The sequence below is a fragment of the Aplysia californica genome, unplaced genomic scaffold (assembly GCF_000002075.1).
Source record: "Aplysia californica isolate F4 #8 unplaced genomic scaffold, AplCal3.0 scaffold00039, whole genome shotgun sequence".
NCBI classification, from domain to species: domain Eukaryota; kingdom Metazoa; phylum Mollusca; class Gastropoda; order Aplysiida; family Aplysiidae; genus Aplysia; species Aplysia californica.
In genome coordinates, this window is record NW_004797309.1 from 1,954,570 (window position 1) to 1,977,756 (window position 23,187).

The following is a 23,187-nucleotide window of genomic DNA, read 5'->3' on the forward strand; positions in this document are numbered from 1 at the left end:
GAGTCATTTACACCATTAAAATCACTGGAGCAAATTGTTTTTCTTAAAATGGGGAAAATAAGCTGTTTTAAGGTGAGACCGGGTTTTAAGTTAACCTGACTCCATCAAACAGAGCCAGAAAACAGTGAACGAAATTTTCCCACTCTTACTCTTACAAGAATGACAGCATTCTGACAATTCAGACTCGCTTTCCAATCTTTCATCAAGCCATCTGAATTTGAGATTATGTATTACATATTTTTGGGGTAATGCTATTAACTACAGCAGCAAATCGCAGAATAGGAAAACACTGAATTAATAATGCAAGCTAATTTTATTCATTACATCACAGCAGGTTGACACATAACAGTGTAAAAACAGTGGTAGAATATCCCTGGTAGCTGTTGAATGCTAATGAACATTGAGAATTGGGGACAAGAACAAGGCCAGTTTTTTTAATCATTGACAAATTCCATTCTAAATTTGTTGGGTTGCGGGCGTGTTGAGGAAACACTATTCATCAAGTTTCATATCCACAAGTTTCATATCCACGGATCCTTTGATATCCATGGAAACAGACACGACTGACTTGAAGTTACATTTCAAAATAAAAAGGATCATTGTTGTTTCTCAAAAATGAAAAGAGACAGTCATGTAGATGCCTGTTACTGAAAACAATGTCCAGAAACACACTTTTAGTTTTTTTTCGTGATTTCTTATTTCTAAAAATAAACAAAAAAGCAAAACATGACAAAGAAGTTTCCCAAAACAAAGAGGCAGGAATAGTCTCTTTATACACAACGATCTGACTTGTGACCAAGAAAGGCCGAATGTACTTTACAAAGTAATGGATTAAGCAAAAAAAATGGTGCTCTTTCCTCGACGTCACCACATCCTGATGTTCAGCTACCCCCCAATCCAAGCCCATTCTAAATCACATTATAAGAGAAACTGAGAATGGGCTCAAATATTCACACAATAATACAGGGGTCATATATACCAAGCTGATTCCAAATTCGTAACCGCATCGCAACAGATGCATATAAATCACTTTTTATCAGCACAGCTTAGACACTCTAGTATGTCAAGTTCAACTGATTTTGATATCATCATAATCATGGCAAATTTAAAACTTCAATCAAACAAAGAACCAAATTTATTGTTAACACAGAAACCTTCAAAATTGATGTGGATTCTTCTTTTTCAAATATGTACTACATTGGAAAAATAATGATTGGTGCTCTTATCACTTGAATAGTCCTTGATAAATGATGACATAAAGTTCAGAAGGATCAAGCACTCTCGACTTTCACTCTCAATGTAAGAGTATATGAAAAGTGAAATTGTATGAAATTTAAACCCAAATGTATGATAGGAAATATAAGTGCATGATAGGAAGTATCTAAAACTCAAGGAATTTAAAAAAACAAAACAAAATAAAGCAAGTGCATGGCAAGGTGTTGTGCATCAAAAGTGTATGAAAGTATTCTTGTGTTTAATAGTTATTCGTTTAAAAAAAATTAAAAGAACAAAGTGTGAACTGACTGTCTACCATTGCACAGAATAAAAGGAGACTCCAGCTATAAACTGTAAAAAAATCACTGAGAGTACAAAGTACAACATAAATTGACATAGATTAATTGCATCACAAGCTTTCCACAACAGGACTCTGACTTTCTAAAAATTACAATTTCATTTGTTCACATTGTTATGTATAATGTCTGTCAGCAATTCATACTCAAGTGCACACAAACAAAAGTTTACAACAAAGTTTTAAAAAGTTTATAAAATTTATATATAAACATAAAAGGAGAGCATTAAGAAAAAAACAACTTTACACAGTGCTTGAACGAAGGCATATTATGCTAATGATAAGACTGAACAAAGACAGACAGAAAATATTAAAGCTTAAGGCCTACAGGGCACCCTTGAGACACAAGCATGACTTTATGAACAAACTGAGTTAACGAAAAACCAAAATAAGTTAAATTGGTCCCAAAGCGATACTTCAAACTACAAAAATTAAAAGGTACCTGACCAATCTAGGAAACAAAATGAAAGAGATACATGAATATTGATTAATAAATATGCAATCTATTAGCATATCTTAATGCTCGATCGATTCTTCAGTGAAGGACTTCGGGATCTGTGGCTACTGTAGAGATTTGCATACAGTTGGGCTTCCAAGGCCTTCTTGTCAAAGGTGTCAGATACGTACCTCTCTTTGATGTCATCCCGCATGGTCTGACTTATCTGTGCCATCGCCCTGGTCTGAAGACAAGAGTTACAATGAAGAAAACAATAGTGGGAAAAAGAGTTTTGACAGTTTCTCAAAAAGCTTCTAGTTTTAGACCAACTGGGACAGCTGTCACCTTTGCTGGTTGTTGATCAAATGTGGAGAAACAATTGTCACACGGGAAGCTTAGAGTAGAAAATATTATTAGTGATTTTGTAATTCACATGGACTGTGGCCTGGACATAGTACATGCTTCTGTCTTGCTTTTTATTGTCTTCTATAGTTATTAAGCGGAACTGTTCTACAGGGGAAGCCCCTACACTAACTTGCTATCAGTCGGTTCAGTAATGTAATGGCCAGCCACCATATTGAGCAAATTCCTTGCTGGATGCACTTTCTGTTCAGGTCTATATTTGTGTTGGGTTTTTTTAATCTCCTGCCTACCGATCTAATGTCAGTACAAATTTCCTGTCACTTCTTTCACTTCTGCCATTCCCTATATTCCCCCCCCCATCTAACTCATAATGTTAAATAGCTTGCAAATCTAGGTGAAAAAGCGAAATTTTCTGCCTTTTTAAAGTCACTTTGGTGAGAGCAAGCAGTTGTTTGTTTATCAATCGATTGCAAGTCTAGCAGCAAATTAATACTAGCAAATTTGATACTGTTACGCAAGTTTTTTTATTCCTGAATAGGAATCCACAATGTGCTTGTGGCTTCCAGATGACTAGCATGAGGTATATATCTTCATATAGGCAACCAGGAGTAGTAAGTTTCTTGAAATTCTGTGAAGTCCATGATAAGCACAAAGCTAAAAATTATGCATTTTCGTGATTTACCAAGTACATCATAAGGTAACAAAGGGGTTAACATAACAGAAACACTAAAGTAAATGATTTGTTATCACATGAGCACATAAGATATTCTGAAACAAGGTATCCAATTAAACAGCAAATCTCAATCCACTGAACACAAATTATTTTAATCCTTTAGAAAAACTGTACCTACCTCTGAAATTGTACGCTCCTTCTCTTCCAAAAGATCTTCCACTTTCCTGTCTCTTTCACAAAGAGATTTTTCTAAATCACTGCGCCATCTCTCTACTTCTTTGTGAATTCTGAAGTAAGCATACAAGAAAAAGGACATTTTGATTATGAAATAAAAGAAAGAAACTGTTCATATTGCATTGGCAGCAACGAGACCTGTGCTTTAAGAATTTGAAAATGTGATTTCAGTTGAGCAAACACGTATACTTAAAATAATATTTGTAAAACAACTGAACTGATATTGTATATTCTCCTACAAGGAGTACTTGTTGTGTTAACATTCAACTGTATATATATATATTATATATCAATGAGAGTGTATATGTGTCGGTAAGTGCTTGTGTGTGTGTGCGTGTGTGTGTGTGTGTGTGTGTGTGTGTGTGTGTGTGTTTGAGTGCAAGAGGAAGGTAATAGGTGTGTGTGTGTGGGGGGGGGGGGGTTGTGTGTGTGTGTGTGTATGTGTGTGTGTGTGTGTGTGTGTGTGTGGTTGCGTGCTTGATAGTGTGTTAGGGTGTGTACATAAACTTAATTCTTCAAAAGTGAAAAGTTTGAAAGTGCGACATGATATAGCTTGATACCGAGCAAAGATACACAGAATTCAAATTTTGCCATGCCTCAGTACCAAACTTATAGATTGAGCTGACATGTGAGAACCTGGTACTGGAATACAAGGTTTCTTGTCATTCCTGTAATATTTTACTTGTGATTTACAGTGTAGTGAAAGCAATGAAAAGAAAACATGGTTTATAAAAAAAATGAGCAGCAAGAATTCCTACTTTGAAATATTTCGTTTTTGCTCCGTCTGTCTGTTCATTCTGTCTTTCTTAACTTGCCAGGACTTGAGTTCCAAGCTTTTATTCACTACTTCAGAGGCTCTGCTTTCCATCTGTAAGATAAGAGATATCAAGGAGAAAAGCTGCTTTAAAACAACACATAGAAAGGTAAGCCACTTATACAGCATGGCTGACATAAGCACATGGAACATAGAAATAATGAATATAGATGGATTCTGACATTTGACAACCCTATCTGTAATTGTTTTGGTACCAAAGAAAGATTTTCTTAAGATATGGCCATTGATTACATCCTTCAAATAGAAATTATTGTCATCTAAAGGAACATCAAAGAACCTGAAATGTCAGCAGTTTTTTTGTTTTTTTCAACAAATAATCCAAAAAAAGATGGTGCCAAACAGAAAAGCTACAAAAGAAAACAATGAGAAAACCTATAGCTAATGCTGGAAGGAAAAAGAGTAATTCTTTAACAAAGATAATAAAATGGTTTGGATAAATTGTAAATTACATCTTAGAATTAGCTTTTACTTTTAGAGTTTAATGTCAAGATTCATATGATGAAAGTCTGCCTGTAGAGTCACAATCAGTGTAAGACACTCAATAGTTTGATCATGTGAACATATATAAACCAAAAACATCCATGATCAAATCTGTTGGTCATGCAACTTAGCTGAGATAACTGAACCCACTCCTGGAGCCATACTGAAGTATGACATCCCCTTTAGACATGTGAAAGTTGACTCTTTATGGGTCATGATTTATCAACACATAATCAAACTGTGTGGAGAAAGGCACTGAAAAATCGGTGTTTGGTACAGAAAGAGTAAATTTTAAAAATGGGAAGAGTCAGAAGAGTGTCCACTTCCACAGACATTATTGCTTCTCTTACCATTTTCTTGTGTTCCAAAAGCCCATGTCTCCAGGCATCCATTTCAGCTTCCATCCTTCTGTGAGCTTTGCGGGCACGATGCAATTTTTCCTGTTCTGCCCGACTGATAATTTCAAAACAATTAATAGATTAGACCATAAGATCAAAATGTCCACACGTAACAGCTGTGTGGTTCCAGGAGGACTTGTATGCAATGAAATCTTAAGAAATACTAATTAAAACACTGACTTAGCCAAATTAATCAAAGCACATTGATCTATGCAGTAAATATACCTTTGCATGTCTATTTCTTCAAATCTACTAATATCCCCAAAAGCCATTTTCAATTTTTAAAAATTAGTTATAGCATCCTGTTCTAAAAAAAATGATATTAATATTTTTATTAATATAGCAATCACAGGAAGTAGCGTTCACCAGAGCAAAATGCATTACGTCTAATCATATGATATCGATACCTCTATTCCAAAACAGAATTTCCATTAACAACTTTTCTCTCAAATTCGATAATGCTATACCTAACTCAATACAAGATATATATTATTTGTATTCGACTTTCTCTGTTTATGTACACAGAAAAAGTGTGGAGGTACAATGATAAAGCACAATAAAAAAAACAATATGTACCACTGAGTTGTGGCTTTTCATGAGAAAAAGGGCTTCATTATCACAACTTTCAGCACCAGTGTCATTGAACAGATAAGTTGGTTTCATGTTCAGTGTGCGTTATAGATTTTAGAGTCTCAGCAATCAGAAACGGACAAAGAGTTTAACTCTTTATCTCCGAGAGGGTTAACACACTACGCCGGGGTCCTTTTTGGTACTAAATCTAAAAATGACAAAAACATCATCAAGTGGGAAATTAAATCAGATCAAGTGAACCTATTTTGATAGCTTTTAATGTAATGCATGAACTCCTGGTAAAATGGACCTGTTTTCTGCAATTGCCTAAAAGTAATTTGACGTCAAAGTCGTCATGAATGAATGCACCTGAGCTGCTGCCAGCGGCTCACCGGCACAGCGGTTCCAACCACGAGTTACTGGGGGTGGCTTGCCAGAGATAAAGAGCTAAGAAAATGGAATCTTCTCAGGACATCAGCAGCAGGAGTGTCTCTCACCCTGTACCAGAGTATAAATCACCAACAAGAGTTTCCAGATTCTTCTGTCCTGGGCTATAGTCTTCCCCCCTGTCTAGCCATGACCCATCTCCTTTAAGTTGGAATCCACTAAGGCCCTCCTTCAAATATAATTTTAGGCCTTCCTTTCTTTCTTCAAGGACAGAAAATAATTTTTTAATTAACAAGAGAACAAATGCACAAACCGTTGCTCCTCAAGCTGTTTGTTCCTCTGCTCTAAGACCACAGACAAATTGCTCTCAGCCTGATTGAGTCTGCTTGCCATAGACGATTGCATCACAGCTTGATTTTGTCTGTTGATATGTTTGTTTAAATCTTAATTACACCAATGAAAGTTTAGGTTCACATCATATTTAATTTACTCGCTGCACCATCAGTACATCTTAATTAACCTGGAAAGGCTATAGTCGAGAGGGTGCTTTGTATTTCAACTTCTATAAAACATCGTTTAAAAGTAGTTTGAACAACACAAAGCATTATGAATATCTCATCCTATAAGAATCATGATTTGCTACGAGATCAGAGAATAGGTTTAGCTTGATGTTACTAAATCTGTAACTTTTACTGGTTCCATTTAAATCATATTTACTTGGCAATGAAATTTACTAATTTCTAGTAGTTTCATATTCTCCAAAAAATATGCCACTGACCAATCTAAATAACATCATCTGAAACTACAAATATTGTCCATTACAGAAACCGACATCATGTATCTCTTACTTTCAGATGTCACAGTTTTTTTAGAAATTCAACGAAAAACAACATACCTTTCTTGATTTTCAATAAAATGTTTCCTCTTTTCATGCAGTTCTCTTTCTTGCCTGTTGTCCAAAAACTTTTTCTGAGGACAATATAGTGGTAAGCAGAATATGAAAATGAAACTGAATATTTTATTTGAAACAAAATGTAACTTTAAATTATTGTGAGAATATGACAAACCATTTATCACATGCATCCTGTTTCCTACTACTACACACACACACACACACACACACACACACACACACACACACACACACACACACACACACACACACACACACACTAAATAACTACACATGAGCACATAGATGCATTAAGTTATTTTAGAGAGAAAGGTGAGGAAGAGGTCAAAATAGTCTACCAGAATATGCAGTGGAGACCATTTAAACTGGACACAGGCAATCCAAAAACAGTGGTAAATCCAAAAAAAATAGAATCCCCAATTATTTTCTTCTTCGTCTTTGTAGGAAAACTATCCATGAGCCAAAATATTCCCATTTTAGAACAGAAAAGAACTTCAAGGTTCATGTCATCTACATAACTAGCTACCCTCGAGCAACTGAAACCAACAAGTCTTACACGCTTCAAGATAATAAAACAAGAGACAGAGATACTAGAATACTAGAATGGAACTGTGTCAATTGTGAACCAGAGAGAAGCATCACCAGTGTACCGTTTGCTCACATTTATCACACACATCAGTAGACATATGCACTGTGTAGGCCTATATAGGCTTAGTTTTAATAACGCAAAGATAATGAATGTATATCTGTCACCTGACATTTGTTTGGTCTTGGCCTACTGTCTCTGTGAAACTAGTTCACATAGGCCCTACACACAAGCACATGGCATTGGGCTTTCTCATTTCTCTAGCCTAGCATAGAGTATAGCACAGTGTGATATACAGTGTCCTGATCTCTTTAGTCTGCTCTGTGTGACTGTTTGACAGATTCAGCTAGATGACAATGTTAAAGAGAGAGAGCAAATGGCAAACAGCCTGCAGTTCAAATTGCAGTTACTGAAAGAAGTAAATGAGAAAAACTTTTAAAAAGTGAAATTCTCTGCAAGTATGGTATTCCCAACTCTACGCTGTCAACAGTCATTGCTATTAGAGCAATCCCGATAGACAAAAAAACCGGCTTAGCCAAAGAAAAACCAGAGGTCACACAGATTTAAATTTAAGTGGACTCTACTGTGTATTTTATTGTTCATTTGTAACTTCGAATTAGGAGCAAGAAGCAAAATTTTTAGGAGAGAAAAAAACTGTTTCATTCTTTTAACAATTGTACCTGCATTATGGATCTTTTCTTTTTTATTTTTCAACATTTAGAATTTGAATTTCAACAAAATATTTTTTGAGCACATAAAACTAATACCATGGATTTTGAAACAGCTATGAAAAAAACACATTTTAAAAATATGGGGCCTAGTACACCTGAACAGCTGGCTGACAATATTTATAACTTTGATTTTTCAAACTACAGGAACAATATTCACATAATGCAGTTCACATCATACCAAACTTTCTTGATGCAGTCTCACATCCTTGCGCTCTGTAGCGCTGTTCACATCTGTTATCTGCTTCGCAAGGAGGAGCTGTCTTATTTCTTCATCTTCTTTCTCTTTTGCTTTCAAGTTCAGCTCCTGAAAGAGAGATATTCCGTTTCTTTTATTTGTTTTCCCTATTTTTTTGTTTTGGCATACAAATACTTTGCTGGACACAAATAGTGGAAAGAGGTCACTTTAAGCTCTAACCCAACCCTTGTGAGATTTGGGGGGTTCATGAAATTCATTTGTCCCTTTCAGGGTGTTATAATGTAAATGTAAATTTACTAAACGTTCTTATCAAAACAAGTAAGAATATTTAGGTAGGTTGTTTTGCACCAGCCTGTCAGAACCAGTCTGGTTTGCATGCGATACATCTCAGTAAAAAATACACCAACAATAATAGTTTACATGCCTTCACTACAAGAGAATTTGGTAGATAAGGAAGCAGATCATATTGTGAATGGGGAATGGAAAAGAAAAATGTTAAAATTTACTTACATGAATTTCAGCTTTAGCTGTCTCTTTTTGTATTTTATCCGACAGCTGTAACTCCTGTTATTGGGACAAACAAAATCAACAACAGTGAGAAATCTTCAGCTGCATAGAAAATGGGCTTTAAAAAACAACGAAGCTGGATATGGCTTGATCTAACACCCCTTTCAGGAGAGGAATCTGATTTATCTAGCTCTCCATGAGCCATAAACTGTAGATAAAACCAAGGTTACTGCAGTAGTGTGCTATTAAATGAGGGACTTAAAAGTCTAGCACTCCCACAAAAACAATTCAAGGAGATGGTTTACCTATTTTGATACAGTTAAGATAAGATAGTTGGAAGTCCACTTTGGGTAAGGAAAAAAAAACAGATTTGTTTCTGAGCAACTGTACAAACTTCAAAGTAAAATAATATCATTTATAAAGGTGGTCCTCATACAGCAGGATTACAAGGGTTCTGTCTTTGCTCAGCTGGTCAACTGGACTATTGATTCACAGAGCAACACAAGCTCAGAATTAAAAGGGAACATTATCTATGTAAAAGAAAATCATCAGGAACAGCTTTTCTGAAGCTTAAGTTAATGATTCAACATCACGTTCCAAATAAAAGGACAGAAAATTTGCCATTTGGAAATAAATTTGATATGCATGGCAACCTACCCAAACATTGATCTCTTAGCAAAAGACCAAATTACCTTCATTCGAAGCTGATTCATGAGAGCTATCTCTGCATTCAGCTGTGAATCTTTGACAGCAAGTCTTTTCAGTTCTCTTTCCTCTTCCTCTGCTTGAATAATTCTTTCTTTTTCTTCAAACTGTAGAGTAAAAATTCTCTTAAGTTAAATAACAAGCAGAATTTCATAACAATTTCATATTTTGAATTTCATTCAATGCCTTTTCACAAGCATTTACTAGTCATATAAAGATCTAAATTATTATCTAAATTATCATCACCAATCTACAATAAATAAAGAACTTCAATCCATTTTGAGTTGGTCATTATGTCATTTTTCTCTCTGTTTGCATTTTTTCCTTCCACTTTATTTTCATTTTCTGATAACATACATTTCATCACTAACAAAAATGAATACATATATCACAGCTAATGATCATTGACCAAAAGAATCTGAGAAGGGTGTGTTCTAGGAATTTCTTTATGTCAGTTTCTTTTTCGATTATGAAACAAGAAGACTACCGCTTAAAGGTTGTCAAATAAGGGTTAGCAAATCACTTGTTTAAGCAAAATTAATGTTGATAAAGCCCGGAATAGTATGCTTCTTCTCAACAACTTTATCAGAGAAAACCTGCACATGATCAATAACAAGATCAATAACAATTACATACGAATATAAAGCTCTAAAAGTAAAAAATAGGTAAACAAACTACTAACCTTCCTCCTGTCCCTGATCCTGTTTTCTTCAGCCAGGAGCTGCCGTCTCTTGTTCTCAGCAATGGTTCGTAAGGCCTCCTCTCTTTTCTTCTGATCTTCCCAAAGACGACGTGCCTCAGTGCTAGCCTGAAGATCCTTCCGTTCTTCATCACGCCGATCTTTCATGAGTTTTAAAATCTTCTGATCCTTAAAGGAAAGACATGTATGGCTTAATACTTAACGATGAAAATTTTTAGTTATGTAGGTGTTCAACTTATAAGAATTGATAAAGAGTGTAAAGTCAAATGATACAAAGATACATATGACATTAATCTGGACTGTTATATAAGATACATACAGCTATAGATCAATACAAAGAATAAAGGAAATAGTCCAAAACAGGTTTCAGCAGGATCCCCTTTGCCAGCAAATTGTCTATCCATTCTTTTCAGTTGGCTGTAATTGCACCTCAAGGAGAGAAAAAGACTAAACCGAGTCAAAGGAGGTGTAAAAATACCACCTTAAAAGATTTGTTAAAAGAGAAAAAGAGATAGATTATTCATCTCAATGCAAAGAAAGAAAGAGGCAAAATTTACAGAAAACCATGAATAATATTTTTTTTAAATGTCCAATATTTTCTTACCCTCACAGGCAATCGAGCATTAGGTGCAGACCCACTCCGGACTCTGACTCGAGAGCCTTTAGTGACAGAAGGGGCACATCTCTGAGGTCTTCTTCTGTCTGCAGACTGTGGTCTTGTCCTAAGAAAAAAATTAAGTAGCGACAAGGTGGAATCAAGCCCTCGTCAGTTTTTGGACATATAGAGTTATTGATATCATCTTAAGACTTGTTCATTTTTTTGCATTTGACAAAAAAGTACCCGACTATCTTGAATTGAAGTTAAAATATTTGCAATTGAAGGAGGTCGTTGTCAATTTTTGAGAGATAAAATTAGAGAGAAAATGTCTGTCAAAGTTTGGTGACTTCTCAAGCTATTATTTTAAATTTCATTATTTTGACGAGCGCCTGATTTCACCACACCGCCTTGCAATTAGAATCAGCTTTTTTATTCACCTCTGAGAGTTATGAGTAATGTTACATAAGTACACCAAGATGCCATGAGTACACATGCCAAGGTGGGGGAATCTTTGAAGCAGTCCTCGTGAGAGTTCGAAATTTTTTTTTTTTTTTTTTTTTTCTTGTACAGACCAGGAAGGAAATAAAAGAGGATTACACGGTAGGCAGCGCAGCGCATCAGGTGCAAAACAGAGGGTGAGGTGTAAGTAGGGAAATCCAAATTGTCCTGATCGTATCACTCAAAAGTACTCTCTTTGCTGTGTGTTACTAGCGCTGCTGTCAAACCAATGATTCTCAATCTGTTCTTGCTGTTGCATTGTTGCATACTAATATTCTCAAACCCTTCACTCTTTACCGACCGGCCTCAAACTCTCTCAGGCTCTCTGATTGGACAATGAAGCAGGTCTCATCGATGTACCATATTCCTCTGTTACACGAACCTCGATGCTTACAATACAATTCTTCCTGGTTAATTTCATATACGTATAGTTAAAGACAATTTCCAGCTCTATCCGCTCACGTCCACAGACCATCTATAATCTTTCTTTATATAAACACTTTATACCCAATACCTGTACTGCCTCTCCCAGACCTTCTGAAACAAGCAACTCACTAGCCTAGTAATAAATGGGTTGAAAACATAAAAAGTACTATTGAAGACTGATTTGTTGTTTTTTGTTTCACTGGAGCGCTTGATAAGTGGATCTGCACAAAAGAGCACAGGACAGTAGACATTGGGAGAGTAAAGAAAAGACACCACCCCTATTTCTTCAGAGCCTAGAGCCTGTCATACAGTGGGGACATCCTATCAAAAGTCCTGTTGGCAGTACAGTCATTTGTTTTTATCACCCTGTTTATCCAATGTCTCAAATTCTGTGATGCTTTCTATCTGGCCACTCAATATCAGTCAGCCAAGATGAAACTTTTGGAATTGTAGGTGTTTATCTCTCACACATACAAGGTATTGAACCTACCTTATCGTTGACCTAGCCCGAGGAGGATTTTTCTCTTTTTTTGACACGAGTTCTCTGTGCAGTTTAGTGCTCTCTCTGTCTGCAGATCTGCGGAATACATTTATGTTTAGATCAGTTAAATAAGTTGCAACTGAGCCAAAGAATGTGGGGCATTTCTAAAAAAGAAATAGCACTTATGAACAACCCGATTTGTTTCTGGGGGCAAGTTAAGGTTCACATAATTTTTACTTTAAAATGTTAGGCGCACTCTCAGGGGCTCTCGTGGTCTAGAGGTACAGTATTTGCCTCTCATTCAATAGGTCCCCAGTTCAAAATTTTTAAACTCTAGGATTTTTTTTCTTTTCACCTCTATTCCTGCTCACTAGACATGTTCTGTCATCGGCTTTCATCTCCACCCACTTTCTACCCCAACCCTCCACCAGCCCCCCACACTCCTGCCTATTCCCCCACCTCCAGGCCCCTCTCTCCCTAAATACTTACTTTTTTCTAAATGTACTGCTTCATCCTTCTTACTGCTGTCTTTCATCTACACCCCTGATCTTAGGGTAGGTAAGATCGTAGACCTAGTCTTCTCAAATAATGACGAAAAATCTCAGAGGCCCTGCCCTGTTTACAAGTTGCGCTCATTATATAAAAGATCCCTTAGTCATCCTAAAATCGATAAAAGTAAGCTTTCGCCACCACCTGGGCAAAATACATTTTTTTTAAACAGAGTACCTTCAAAATTGAAACATGGCTGCCTGAAGGCAGGGGCCCTTTTAAGCAGGAAAAATGGCCATGTACTTCAAAATCTCAATGAAAATACACTCCATTATTATTATTACTATAATCATTCTTCTTCTTTTTGCTATTATTAGTATTATTATTATTATTATATATTACTATTACTATTACTATTACTATTACTATTATTATTATTATTATTATTACCATTATCATTTTCACTAGCATGCTGACTTGTTTAGTCAGAGAAACTGAGTGAGTATTCCGCTGTGCATTAAATCAACAAATGGTGAAAGTGCACTCAAACAATGAGAATAGAAAATATAAAGATAATCAGTACAAAAAACTTACTTTTTTAGAATTCTACTGGCATATGAACTTCTGAATCCAACAGCTTTAGTTGGTGATAAGGCACTTTTCTGCTTCTTTTGTTTAGCAAGGGCATCTGTGAGACATTAGACACAGACATGTATAAAGTTCAAAAGAGTATTTCTTTGGCAATTCAGAAATTATTACAATACAAACAGAGCGAAAGAAAGTGTGTTGAAATTCAGCATAACAATAACCCAAAGCTAAAAAATATCCTTTATTCTGTACGAAATTTTTCAGTTATGCTGACAAAATCATTTTTCAAAAACAAGGTACAAACATGAGACAACCAGCAACCTACAAAATCTATAAAACGCAAACATTCCAAGTAAGAAAAGCTGAAAGTCAATCAAGTAATTCAGAAGCTCGAATATATCATAGCTGAATGTACATAGATATGGGCTCGAGGCTTACATTTTCTCCAGGTCATATTTTTGTTCCAAACTTCACAAATCAGAATCATTTGGAATGCAACCCATTTTGTAATTGGAAAACCTGTCAAGCTCTCCCCCAAATACAAAAACCCATTTGTCATAACAAAAGTGAGAAAAGAACAATTTCCCATTTGATTCTGTTCAGCACAAAATACTGCTAAAAGGTACAGAAAAAGAAGGATCTTTTAATTAGATGGCATTTGTACAAGAAAAAACAAATTTCATTCAGGGTCTTCCACTGCTGTTCATCAGAAATACAAAACTCGCTTAAAAGGATGAATAAATTTGGTACCTTCACTGGGTAGAGTAGACAATTTTATATCCCTGGATAGTGTGGACTCCTTTTTGAGCTCACTTTCAAGAATTCTCTTTCGTTCCTCCCGACACAACCTTAGTTTTTCTGAAAAAGAAAGGAAAACCTCTATCATTATTACACTGTATAACAGACAAAAACCTACACAACAAACCAAATGAAAACACAATGTTGAATAAGAATGTGCCAGCTGTAATCGCCCAGTTACACTTTACAATTTATAAATACAAGTTCTATTTTCCAAACTGATAAGAAGTTGGACAAAAACAAAGAGAAAGTAAACATCAAAGAAAACTCCTGAGAGTCATCAATGCTCATTATGGCAAAAACAGATGACTTTGACAGACAACAGATTGCATAAAAAAAACCTGTCAACAGTTATCCCCACCTCCTATCGTTCGAAAAATTGCTCTACAATTCATCTAAGATGAAAACCAGCTCAACCTGGAAACGGAAAGACAAATTCTTTCCCTTCAGAGTGCTTTTACCTGTCTGGGACAGAAAGTGCTTTGCACTCTTGGCATAATTTGACACAAAACTCCCAAGTTTGGTTCCATCTGCTCTGAGACTTACCCCATACTGCAGGGAGAGGAAAGGGGAAGGGGTACAGTTTTTTTGTTTTTTGGTTTGTTCGTTGTTTGGGTTTGTTTGTTGTTTTGTTTAGTTTTGAGGGTTTTTCAGGGAGGGGTAGCTGTTATCCCATCCATGTGAGCCCTGAGAAGTGCGGTTGGTCAGGGTGGTGCAGGTGTGACAATCTCTTCATTGCATGAGAAGTGCTCGAGGGGTGCTCCAGCATGGAGCGCGCTCCCAAAATGTTCTAAACATTGTCCACAGAAGCATAAAACATCCACAATCTACAAAACCACAAGCCTTTCTTTATTTTCCTCCCTTTTAAATCATAAGTGTCGTGACACGGTAAAATTAGGCTCTCCTTCATTTTTGGGCATATGGCAGGGTTATTGGTATACATCATCTTAAGGCTTATTCATTTGTCTTGCTTTTGGTGAAAAAAACAAAAAACATTCATCCTGAAGAGAAGCTGAGATATTTGCGATTGAAGGAAGTGGGGGTAGCCTGGTGTCAGAGGTAAAATTAACAAAGAAATGATCGCCAAAGTTTGGTAACTTCCAAAGCTTGAGTGTCCTTAAAAACTGCAAATTTACCATTTTTACGCTGCGGATCAATCTTTTTACAGTAAACTCCACACAGATTTGTATTGTAAAATGGACATAAAAGGTGAGGAGCCAAAAAAAAAAAATTTGAAAAAAAATTGCTGAACAGCAAGACAACAGTTTCTTTGATTCTATTATTTAGACGAGTACCTGATTTCACCACAATGCCTCACATATAAAATAAACAGAAAAACTAAATGCCCCAAAACAACATTTAAAAAAACCTAAGAAAAGCTTACTTTGTCGAATCTCTTCACTTTCATCATACAGAGTATAGATTGTCCTCAGGGGTATATCTTGAGGTAGCAACTCCTCTTGGAACTCTGACAAAGGCTTGTACAGAAGTTCAATTGGCTATCGAACCAAAATAAAAGAAACAATCATGAAACAGCAATAAAATAAGTCATGTGATAGAAAATATTTTTAGAAAGAATTTTAGCTGTAGTGTTAGAGCATGAATGTCCTTGAGCTGTGATTCTAGCTGGTCTGTCAGAATGATACATTTGGCCATAGATTGGGAAAATAGTAACACTGAAAAGAAAAAAAAGGAACTCATCACATAGGCTACAAATACCCACTAGCAAAAGTATTTCTTTAAATTCATTCTTTAAAAGAAGTCTACAAAGGACAGCTTCAACACAAGAAAAAAACGCTGCTAAATTATAGGTAGAATATGAAAACTAATTCTTTTGACTTTGGAAGGTCCCTTAACATTATTACATTTTATCCTTATGACTCCTTGATAAATAAAGAAAAGATTCATACCATAATATAAGAAGCAGGCATTTTTGCCACTTCAAATATCCATCAGTCATGGCAAAGAAGTAAGTGTGCCGAAATATGGATTACTTTTGCACATATTAAACACTTCTTATTTTATAAAGATTTAAAAAATCGGGTGCATATTTCTGCAAAAATATCTTTCCCTTAATGGGTCCATTTAAGAACTAGATCTAGTCTCAAAATATGCTGATCAAAAATTCCACTACCCTCTCAGAACAAAATTTAATTATGAGTCAGGTGTGAATGAAATTCTTAGATCATTCACAAATATGACATCAGCATTAAACAATTAAAATTCTTACTGACAAAAATTACTGTTTCCGAAGAAGAATGATAAAACATGTTCCCAGTGGCAAGAAAAAGAATTTGACAAAGGAGTGCAGAAAAAGCGATGATGGGCATCAAACGAAAGGATCACAGTCAAATTTAGCCCCAAGTAAAAAAAGAAAACATGAGGCTAGATCCAATAAATCAATACGGGTTGTACACTTAAAATAGTGCTCAGTATTGCGCGACAATGCGCGATAGTATCGAACGGAAGTACGACTTGAAGGCGGATTTTCTAAAAGTAGGCTACAGAGACGGAAGCGTCGGCCTACAAAAGCGATCGGCGAAATAAAGAAATTTAGCTTTTTGCAGCAAAACTGTCTCAAAACTGAAAAAACGAAGGGCGCCATGATCTAGAGAATATTTTAAAGAATCTTTTGGCTAAAACCGCATGTCGATCGATGCAGCCATTAAAAAGCCTTTTGAATAGTAAAATTCGGCTACCACAAATAGATAATAGATATTGCTGTAAAGGAGAAGTCCATAAAAAGCAATGGATGGAAAAGGTGTCAAAATTTTAGCTTTCACTGTCATCATGAAAAACATTTACCATTCAAAATAGCCCATAATAGCAAGACATAATAAAATATAGTTGAAAGCTATGAGAGACCTTAAATATTCATCCAGAGTGGTGCCACACAGCTTTCATTTGGCATCAAGCCATACAATGCTGTCCTCATCACTTTGTCAGATATCACTTGTAACATTTAACATTTAAAAATCAAAATGTACATACCTTAACGTCGAGTCTAGAACATGCTTCCAGGGACCTTGGGCTTGTAAGTACATACTTGCTCCCTTCAAATTTAACATCCTCCAGATTGTACAGGTCAATATGCAACCCAAGTTCTTATGAAAAAGAAGAGTGCAAAAATGTGTGCTTTATAAGATTTTATGCACTCATTAAGTACATCCATATCATTAAAAGAAACTTTAGCTAAATTCAAAGTCAAGTTGCTAAATTATTATAAAGTACTTTGAGTTGTAGTGATGAACTATTCATTTTTACAAAAGAAAATGGTGTATTCTGATTCTCTAGTCTAAATCATTTTAATTGTTTAAGTGTTCCGATCAAAACACATCATAACCATAATTTTACTAGAGACCTATGTAGGCCTATGATTTTATGAGAGTTATTTAATATCTTTGCTGGTCTTGACATGATACTAACATTTTGTTGCTGTACTTTAAAAGAGGCCATCCAGGCAGGTCCTCACCTAATTAAAGGGGGCCTCCCAACAAATATGTAGCATCGAATTGAGTCAGTGAGATACATATACTGTGTGAATTGAACTTCAGCGACATCACCAGTGACTTTATTTAGTGAAAATCAAGAAAATTGTCTGGACTGTAATGTTTTCCATTCATTCTCTGATTTGAACATTTTATTTCCATGTCAAATAGGCCTACTACATAGGCTACACATAGGCCTACTAAATCCTTTTTAATGAAAAATTAAATATTTCTAACTGATTTTCTCTGTGTAAATAGATTTGGTAATAAAAAGAACAACATGTGCATTTCATTTTCACTTCGTGTTTTTTTATAGTGTATAACATTAGAGGACTTGATTCAGAAGCCCCTGTTCAGCATGAGCACTTGGATCCTAACGAAAAATGTCCTATTTATATTCGGATTTATATTACTACTCTCTGGTGTATGCAGGGGTAGTTGAAAAGGGGGTCTCCCTTCTAAGTGGGCCCGAGGCCTTCCACATCCTTAAGCCAGCAATGGACACCATACTCATGTACGACGCATTTATAATTGCATTTTATATTTTAACTCAAGATAAAGGGGAGAGCTGGGCAATAGGAAAGGTGGGGCAATAAGAAATGGATATGGAAATACCCTTATAAATGTCTCCTTTTCTCTTACTGTAATTACCTGGTGCTAAAGGCAACCATGGCTGTTCCCAAGCGGAGCACTTAGTTACCTGAGGAGTTGACCCGGTTAACCATGCCACACCCGGGTGGTCATGGAGGTCACTTTGACCTTTGCTCTGCGAGTGAACTGTTGTGACTTAACAATTTTTATACAGTTTAATTGCTTCATTGTGGCTTTTCCCATAAACAAATCAACGTGAAATTACTATCAACAGATAGAGGCATTCTTGGACTGTGCAGCAAATAACTTTTTATTAGTATTCTTAACAGGGTACCCTTTAAAACATGGGTGCAATTGAGGGCATCTATGGGGAAAATTGTTTCATAGGTCTACTTTTTAAATTTATGATATTTTAAAATGTGTACACCAGATCTCTAAAATAGTCAGTGCTATACATCAGTGACATGCTGAGCATTCAGAAACACTTTGACTTACTTTGGTTTGATTCATTCAGAAATGGGGAAATTGTAGAAGATTTACTACTGTCAAATTAATTAAATGGGAGATTTTTCGTTCTTTCCTCACAGTTTTCACAAATATGGAACTTGTAGAAGGTTCACAGCTAACAAGATCCATGAAACAAGAGTTTCCTCTTAGTGTCCTCACAGCTAGAGCTGCTTTCACATTCACAAACACATAACATATGAATACAGTCCGTGCCGGCTTTAAGCACGCCGGCCTTAAGCATGTTTCGGACTCAAGTACGCTAAACGGCTCTTACCGAATTTTTGCTATATAAATTACACCCCTTTAAGCACGGTAACTTCGGCTTCAAGCACGCTTCATTTACAAGACAGCCAATATTTTCATGATGACCCATCGAAGTTCGAACACAGTCTACACCGCAGCAGTGTAGTGTGTCAAGAGAAACACAAAGAACGCAAGTGATGGACACACACACACACTCACACGGGCGGAGAGGAAGGCATCTAGCCTAGGCCTAGGGCAAAGCTACACACGGCCAAAAAAAATATAAAGAGAGTCGGGGAGACGAGAAAGGGAGGCTGGCTGCGATTTCACCTTCGACCCTCGCTATCCATTAATCCTGATTGTGTATCACGTGGGAGTTGGGATGAAGGCGGTGGTATGAGTGGCAGAGCGGGCAGTGGTACGCACAGGCAGTGTGTTACAGTAGGCCTAGTGTGCTGTATCGTGACTGGCCGTCTAAATTAAGTTTTCATTTCCCATTCGACCACAAAACAAAAACAAACAATAAACAAGCGAACAAAAACTACCATGGCGGGTGTCTAAATAACAGTGCACACTTTTGCGGGACCGCTATAGGCCTACTTACAAACAAAGGGAAATAGCACGTGGAATTTTCTACATGAAAATCTCTGGATTATGTCTACTTCGCACTTAAGCACGCTTCGGCTTTAAGCACTCTTAAGCTTTCTCCCATTCCGTGCTTAAAGCCGGCATGGACTGTACATGAACTTATGACAATAATTGCAAAAGTGTCACAGGCTAGTTGTCTTCCTCTTTATTTCCTTTCAAAGCTGCTGACTAAGAGTGGACGCATTTTGCGGTCTGTGGGCTTCAGTAACAGCTTTCAACTGTTTCCATTTCTTTAATTCCCACTGTCCTCTTCTCCAGTTTTGCAATGCTGGAGTGCATTTATAAGTTCGCCACCCTGTTCGCCCATTAAACCCAGGCTAAATCCATATCCCTAAATAGAAGGCAGACAGTGGTGCTCTAATATGAGTTGTTTGGGTGTGACTGCGTTTGGAGATAGTCGTCTGTATAGCTTCAAATATGCACAAACTGCCGTTCTTTCTAATATAATGTCAAAACTATGTTTCTTGTATTTTATGTGTAAGAGATGAGGTGGTGTACTTCAGCATAGCTGTTGTTTAATAAATCAGATTTGTCTGATTGCGTGGGCTGCATCTATGATGTTTTAGTTAGATGTAAGAGCTGCTGTGTGTGTGCAAATGTGTTTTGTGATGTTTGTGTACACTGGGCGCTTCAAGTATTGGTGACAATGGTTTCCTATCAGAGATCGACTATGGTTAGGTCTCCAGCTGTGTTAACTTTCTTCAATACTTTTTTGCGCAGCAGATAGAGTTGCTTCACGCACTTGTTTCCTTGAGTGGTATATGCTCTGTACACAGTAAATTGTAGCACATTTCACAGGGATGTGTGTCTGCATTATCCGTGTCCACGTTTACGCGATAGAATACGAGTAAGTCATTTTTAAACTTACACAAAAATATGTGCTCTGGTTTGCCTTCTTAACTTTTTTACTTCTGGCCCTGCATGTTCTACACAGGGTTTTTTTAAAACCCGCAAGACGTAGTTCCCGGAGTGTTCCATTTTCCCTCTTGTAGCAGACTCTCCTAACACTTGTCGATAAAAAATGGGGGAAAGTGAAAACGGGACCTCCGGTGAATATCGCACGGGGCAGCACGGCGGCCGGGAAAATATTATAGGGTGAAGTAACAAAACTCGCCGTCCTGCTTAAGTTTTCCAGTGAATCTAAACAATTTTTTCACAAATAAAACCTCCTTACTGACTCTTGATAAGGCAGATAAAAAAAGGATAACAATCTGCGTTTCACGAATGGGAAAAAATCCTGATCTTTGTAGCAATCCGAGAAATACTTGCACTTCAAGGTAGGGTTAAGTACAGAGGCAGTGTGTGATCACGGTTAGAACTAGAACCAAAGTAAAGGATGCGGGTTATTGGGGAGAGTCTGGGCTTTCATTTGATACCTCACACACCGATAGTGATAAGAGAGGACACTGACAGGGGTCTAAATCAAGTGAAAATTACAGACTTCTACCCAAAATCGGCTAACAGCGCTATCGCCCAGGAAGCGATGCATGGCCCGGCTGTCAGGTGGGATTTATGACCCCGGGAGGTCAGCGGATACAGATGATATACAGATTTTTTTTATTTTTTTTTCGAGACAAAAAATGGGAAATTCTTAAATCTTCATGAATTGTTGTGAAAGTATGTGAAGTACTAGCTCTAGTAGATAAACTTGTTAGTAGAGGCAAATAAAGGTGTGGTTTTATATTATACTCTTGTTTGACAGGCATGTCTTTCCCTGAGCCTAAAATTTTCTTTATAATGCTTGAGGACTTTAGCATTCCTTAGAATGCAAATGCAGTAAAAACCAAAATGAGTAAAACATAATATTTTCTCCATCAAATTCATTTCCAAAGGACACACACAAAAGAAAAGGGATTCCAAAGAAAAAGTCCCCCAGACTTCAGGGGTTGGGAAAGGAAACGCAAGCTGTGACACGATTCGTTCTGCAAGCCCAGCCCAGGGCCAGCTCAAACTCAAAATCAAATAGACAATTGTAAATGAAATACTAGGGAGTATCTTGGCTTGCTATGAGTGGAAATCATTACCTGGTTCCATCTTCTTTGCGAATTTACTGCATTAATCAAGCCGTATATTACTTGGATTCAACAGTGTATAGAGGTTAGCACACTAGATCTACATCGATAAGAGACGCTATTTTCCTTGCACCGCCATTGTACAACAAAGGTAGTCTAAAAAGTTTCGTATGGATACTGAAAAATAAACGAAAAGAAAATTAAATAATGAATTATCAGCTAAAAGGCATCCAAATCCACAAGTCATCTGAAAGAAAAAATAAGAAGAAGGGCCAGTGAGCTAGTAATAATTTTACAACACTGTATTTTATATTTTATGGGAATTAATTTGAACTGTCAAAATATTGATAATCAGCCTTGTTCTTTTATATCAAAGAGGATTCACGAATTCACTTACTTTGTACTGCAAAGTGTTTTGAAAGGTAAATTTCTCTTGGTCTATTTCCGCTTTCGTTTTCTATTTAGGGTTGCCAATTTGTCACGAGTTTCCCTTTTGACCCAAAAAAAGGTGTTTATTTGTAGAGCTGTCGCGTTCAATTTTTGGTGAGTTTTTTTTTTTAAGTGTTTTACGGCACTCGCAACTGCATATTATATGAGCGCGCTGGACTCACCAAACATTTTCAGTTGGTAGGAAATTTTGAAATTTATATTTTGCCCAGGTGGCGGCCGAAGCCCACCTTATCGATTTTAGACCACCAAAGTACAGGATCTTTAACGTTCGCAGCTTGAACACGGGACCTCCGAGATTTTTCGCCATTGTCCGAGAAGACTAGGTGTAGATCTTTTCTACCAGAAGATAAAGGGTGTGGCTGAAAGACAGCAGTAAGAAGGAGCCAAGGAGTAGTTATAGTAGAAAGGCTACAGAAAGAGTCAGGAGCAATTACAGAGGAGGGGGCTTTAAAGGAGAGGCCTAACGGGGTGGGGCAGAAAGTGGAGACTAAAGGAGACGACAGAACCTTGCTAGGTAGCATAAAAGGAGGTGAAAGTTGACAATTTTAGCGAAGAACATTTTTCTGTCGCTACCCGGTTTTGAACCTGCACTGGGACCTTTGTATGAGATGCAAACACCTTACCACACAAGAGCCCCCTGTACTTCATTGAATTAAAAAAGTTATAACCTTGCTTTTGACATAGAAAAGAACTCAATGAGAAAAAAGTTTGACAATATTCACTGAATCATAGAAAGCATACAAGTACAGCATAGCCTATAGAGGCTCAAATGTGATTAGTAAAAGTAGAAATATAACCTACTGACGGTAGATCTGTATATTATGGTGTGAAATACTTTTTTTTTTTAAACAATGCTGTTGAATAAAGACAGTTATACTTGCACCTGCTGGCCCATATATTGTGCAGCGTGTGTGTGTGTGTGTGTGTGTGTGTGTGTGTGCGTGTCTGTGCGTGTGTTTGTCTGTGTATTCTGTAAAGAAAAAAGTGAATATTAATTAAAACCAGTAACCTCCTTGGGAGAACCCTAGATACATCATGTATATTTTTCTCAACCGACAGACGTTATAAAAACTGGCAGCCTTGTTG

The 23,187-nt window shown here is 36.7% G+C and overlaps 1 protein-coding gene across 2 annotated transcripts; it reads right to left on the minus strand.

The window, feature by feature from the left end:
* Positions 1-294: 294 nt before the first annotated feature.
* LOC101850141 (coiled-coil domain-containing protein 177) lies at positions 295-22,091 on the minus strand. Of its 2 annotated transcripts, none has more exons than XM_013091531.2 (17): positions 21,664-22,091; positions 17,154-17,266; positions 15,547-15,661; positions 14,115-14,222; positions 13,371-13,464; positions 12,297-12,383; positions 10,895-11,006; positions 10,267-10,452; positions 9,572-9,691; positions 8,883-8,936; positions 8,355-8,480; positions 6,842-6,915; positions 6,260-6,367; positions 4,942-5,044; positions 4,035-4,144; positions 3,221-3,329; positions 295-2,250 (listed from the first exon to the last, which is right to left on the minus strand). In XM_013091531.2, the coding sequence occupies exons 1-17, from the start codon at positions 21,671-21,673 to the stop codon at positions 2,077-2,079; spliced, it is 1,803 nt and encodes a 600-aa protein (XP_012946985.1). In that variant the 5' UTR covers positions 21,674-22,091; the 3' UTR covers positions 295-2,076. The 2 variants fall into 2 exon arrangements, with proteins under 2 accessions (XP_012946985.1, XP_005092070.1); XM_005092013.3 differs by having other exon boundaries at positions 10,889-11,006; positions 21,664-22,083.
* Between the last annotated feature and the right edge of the window lie 1,096 nt (positions 22,092-23,187).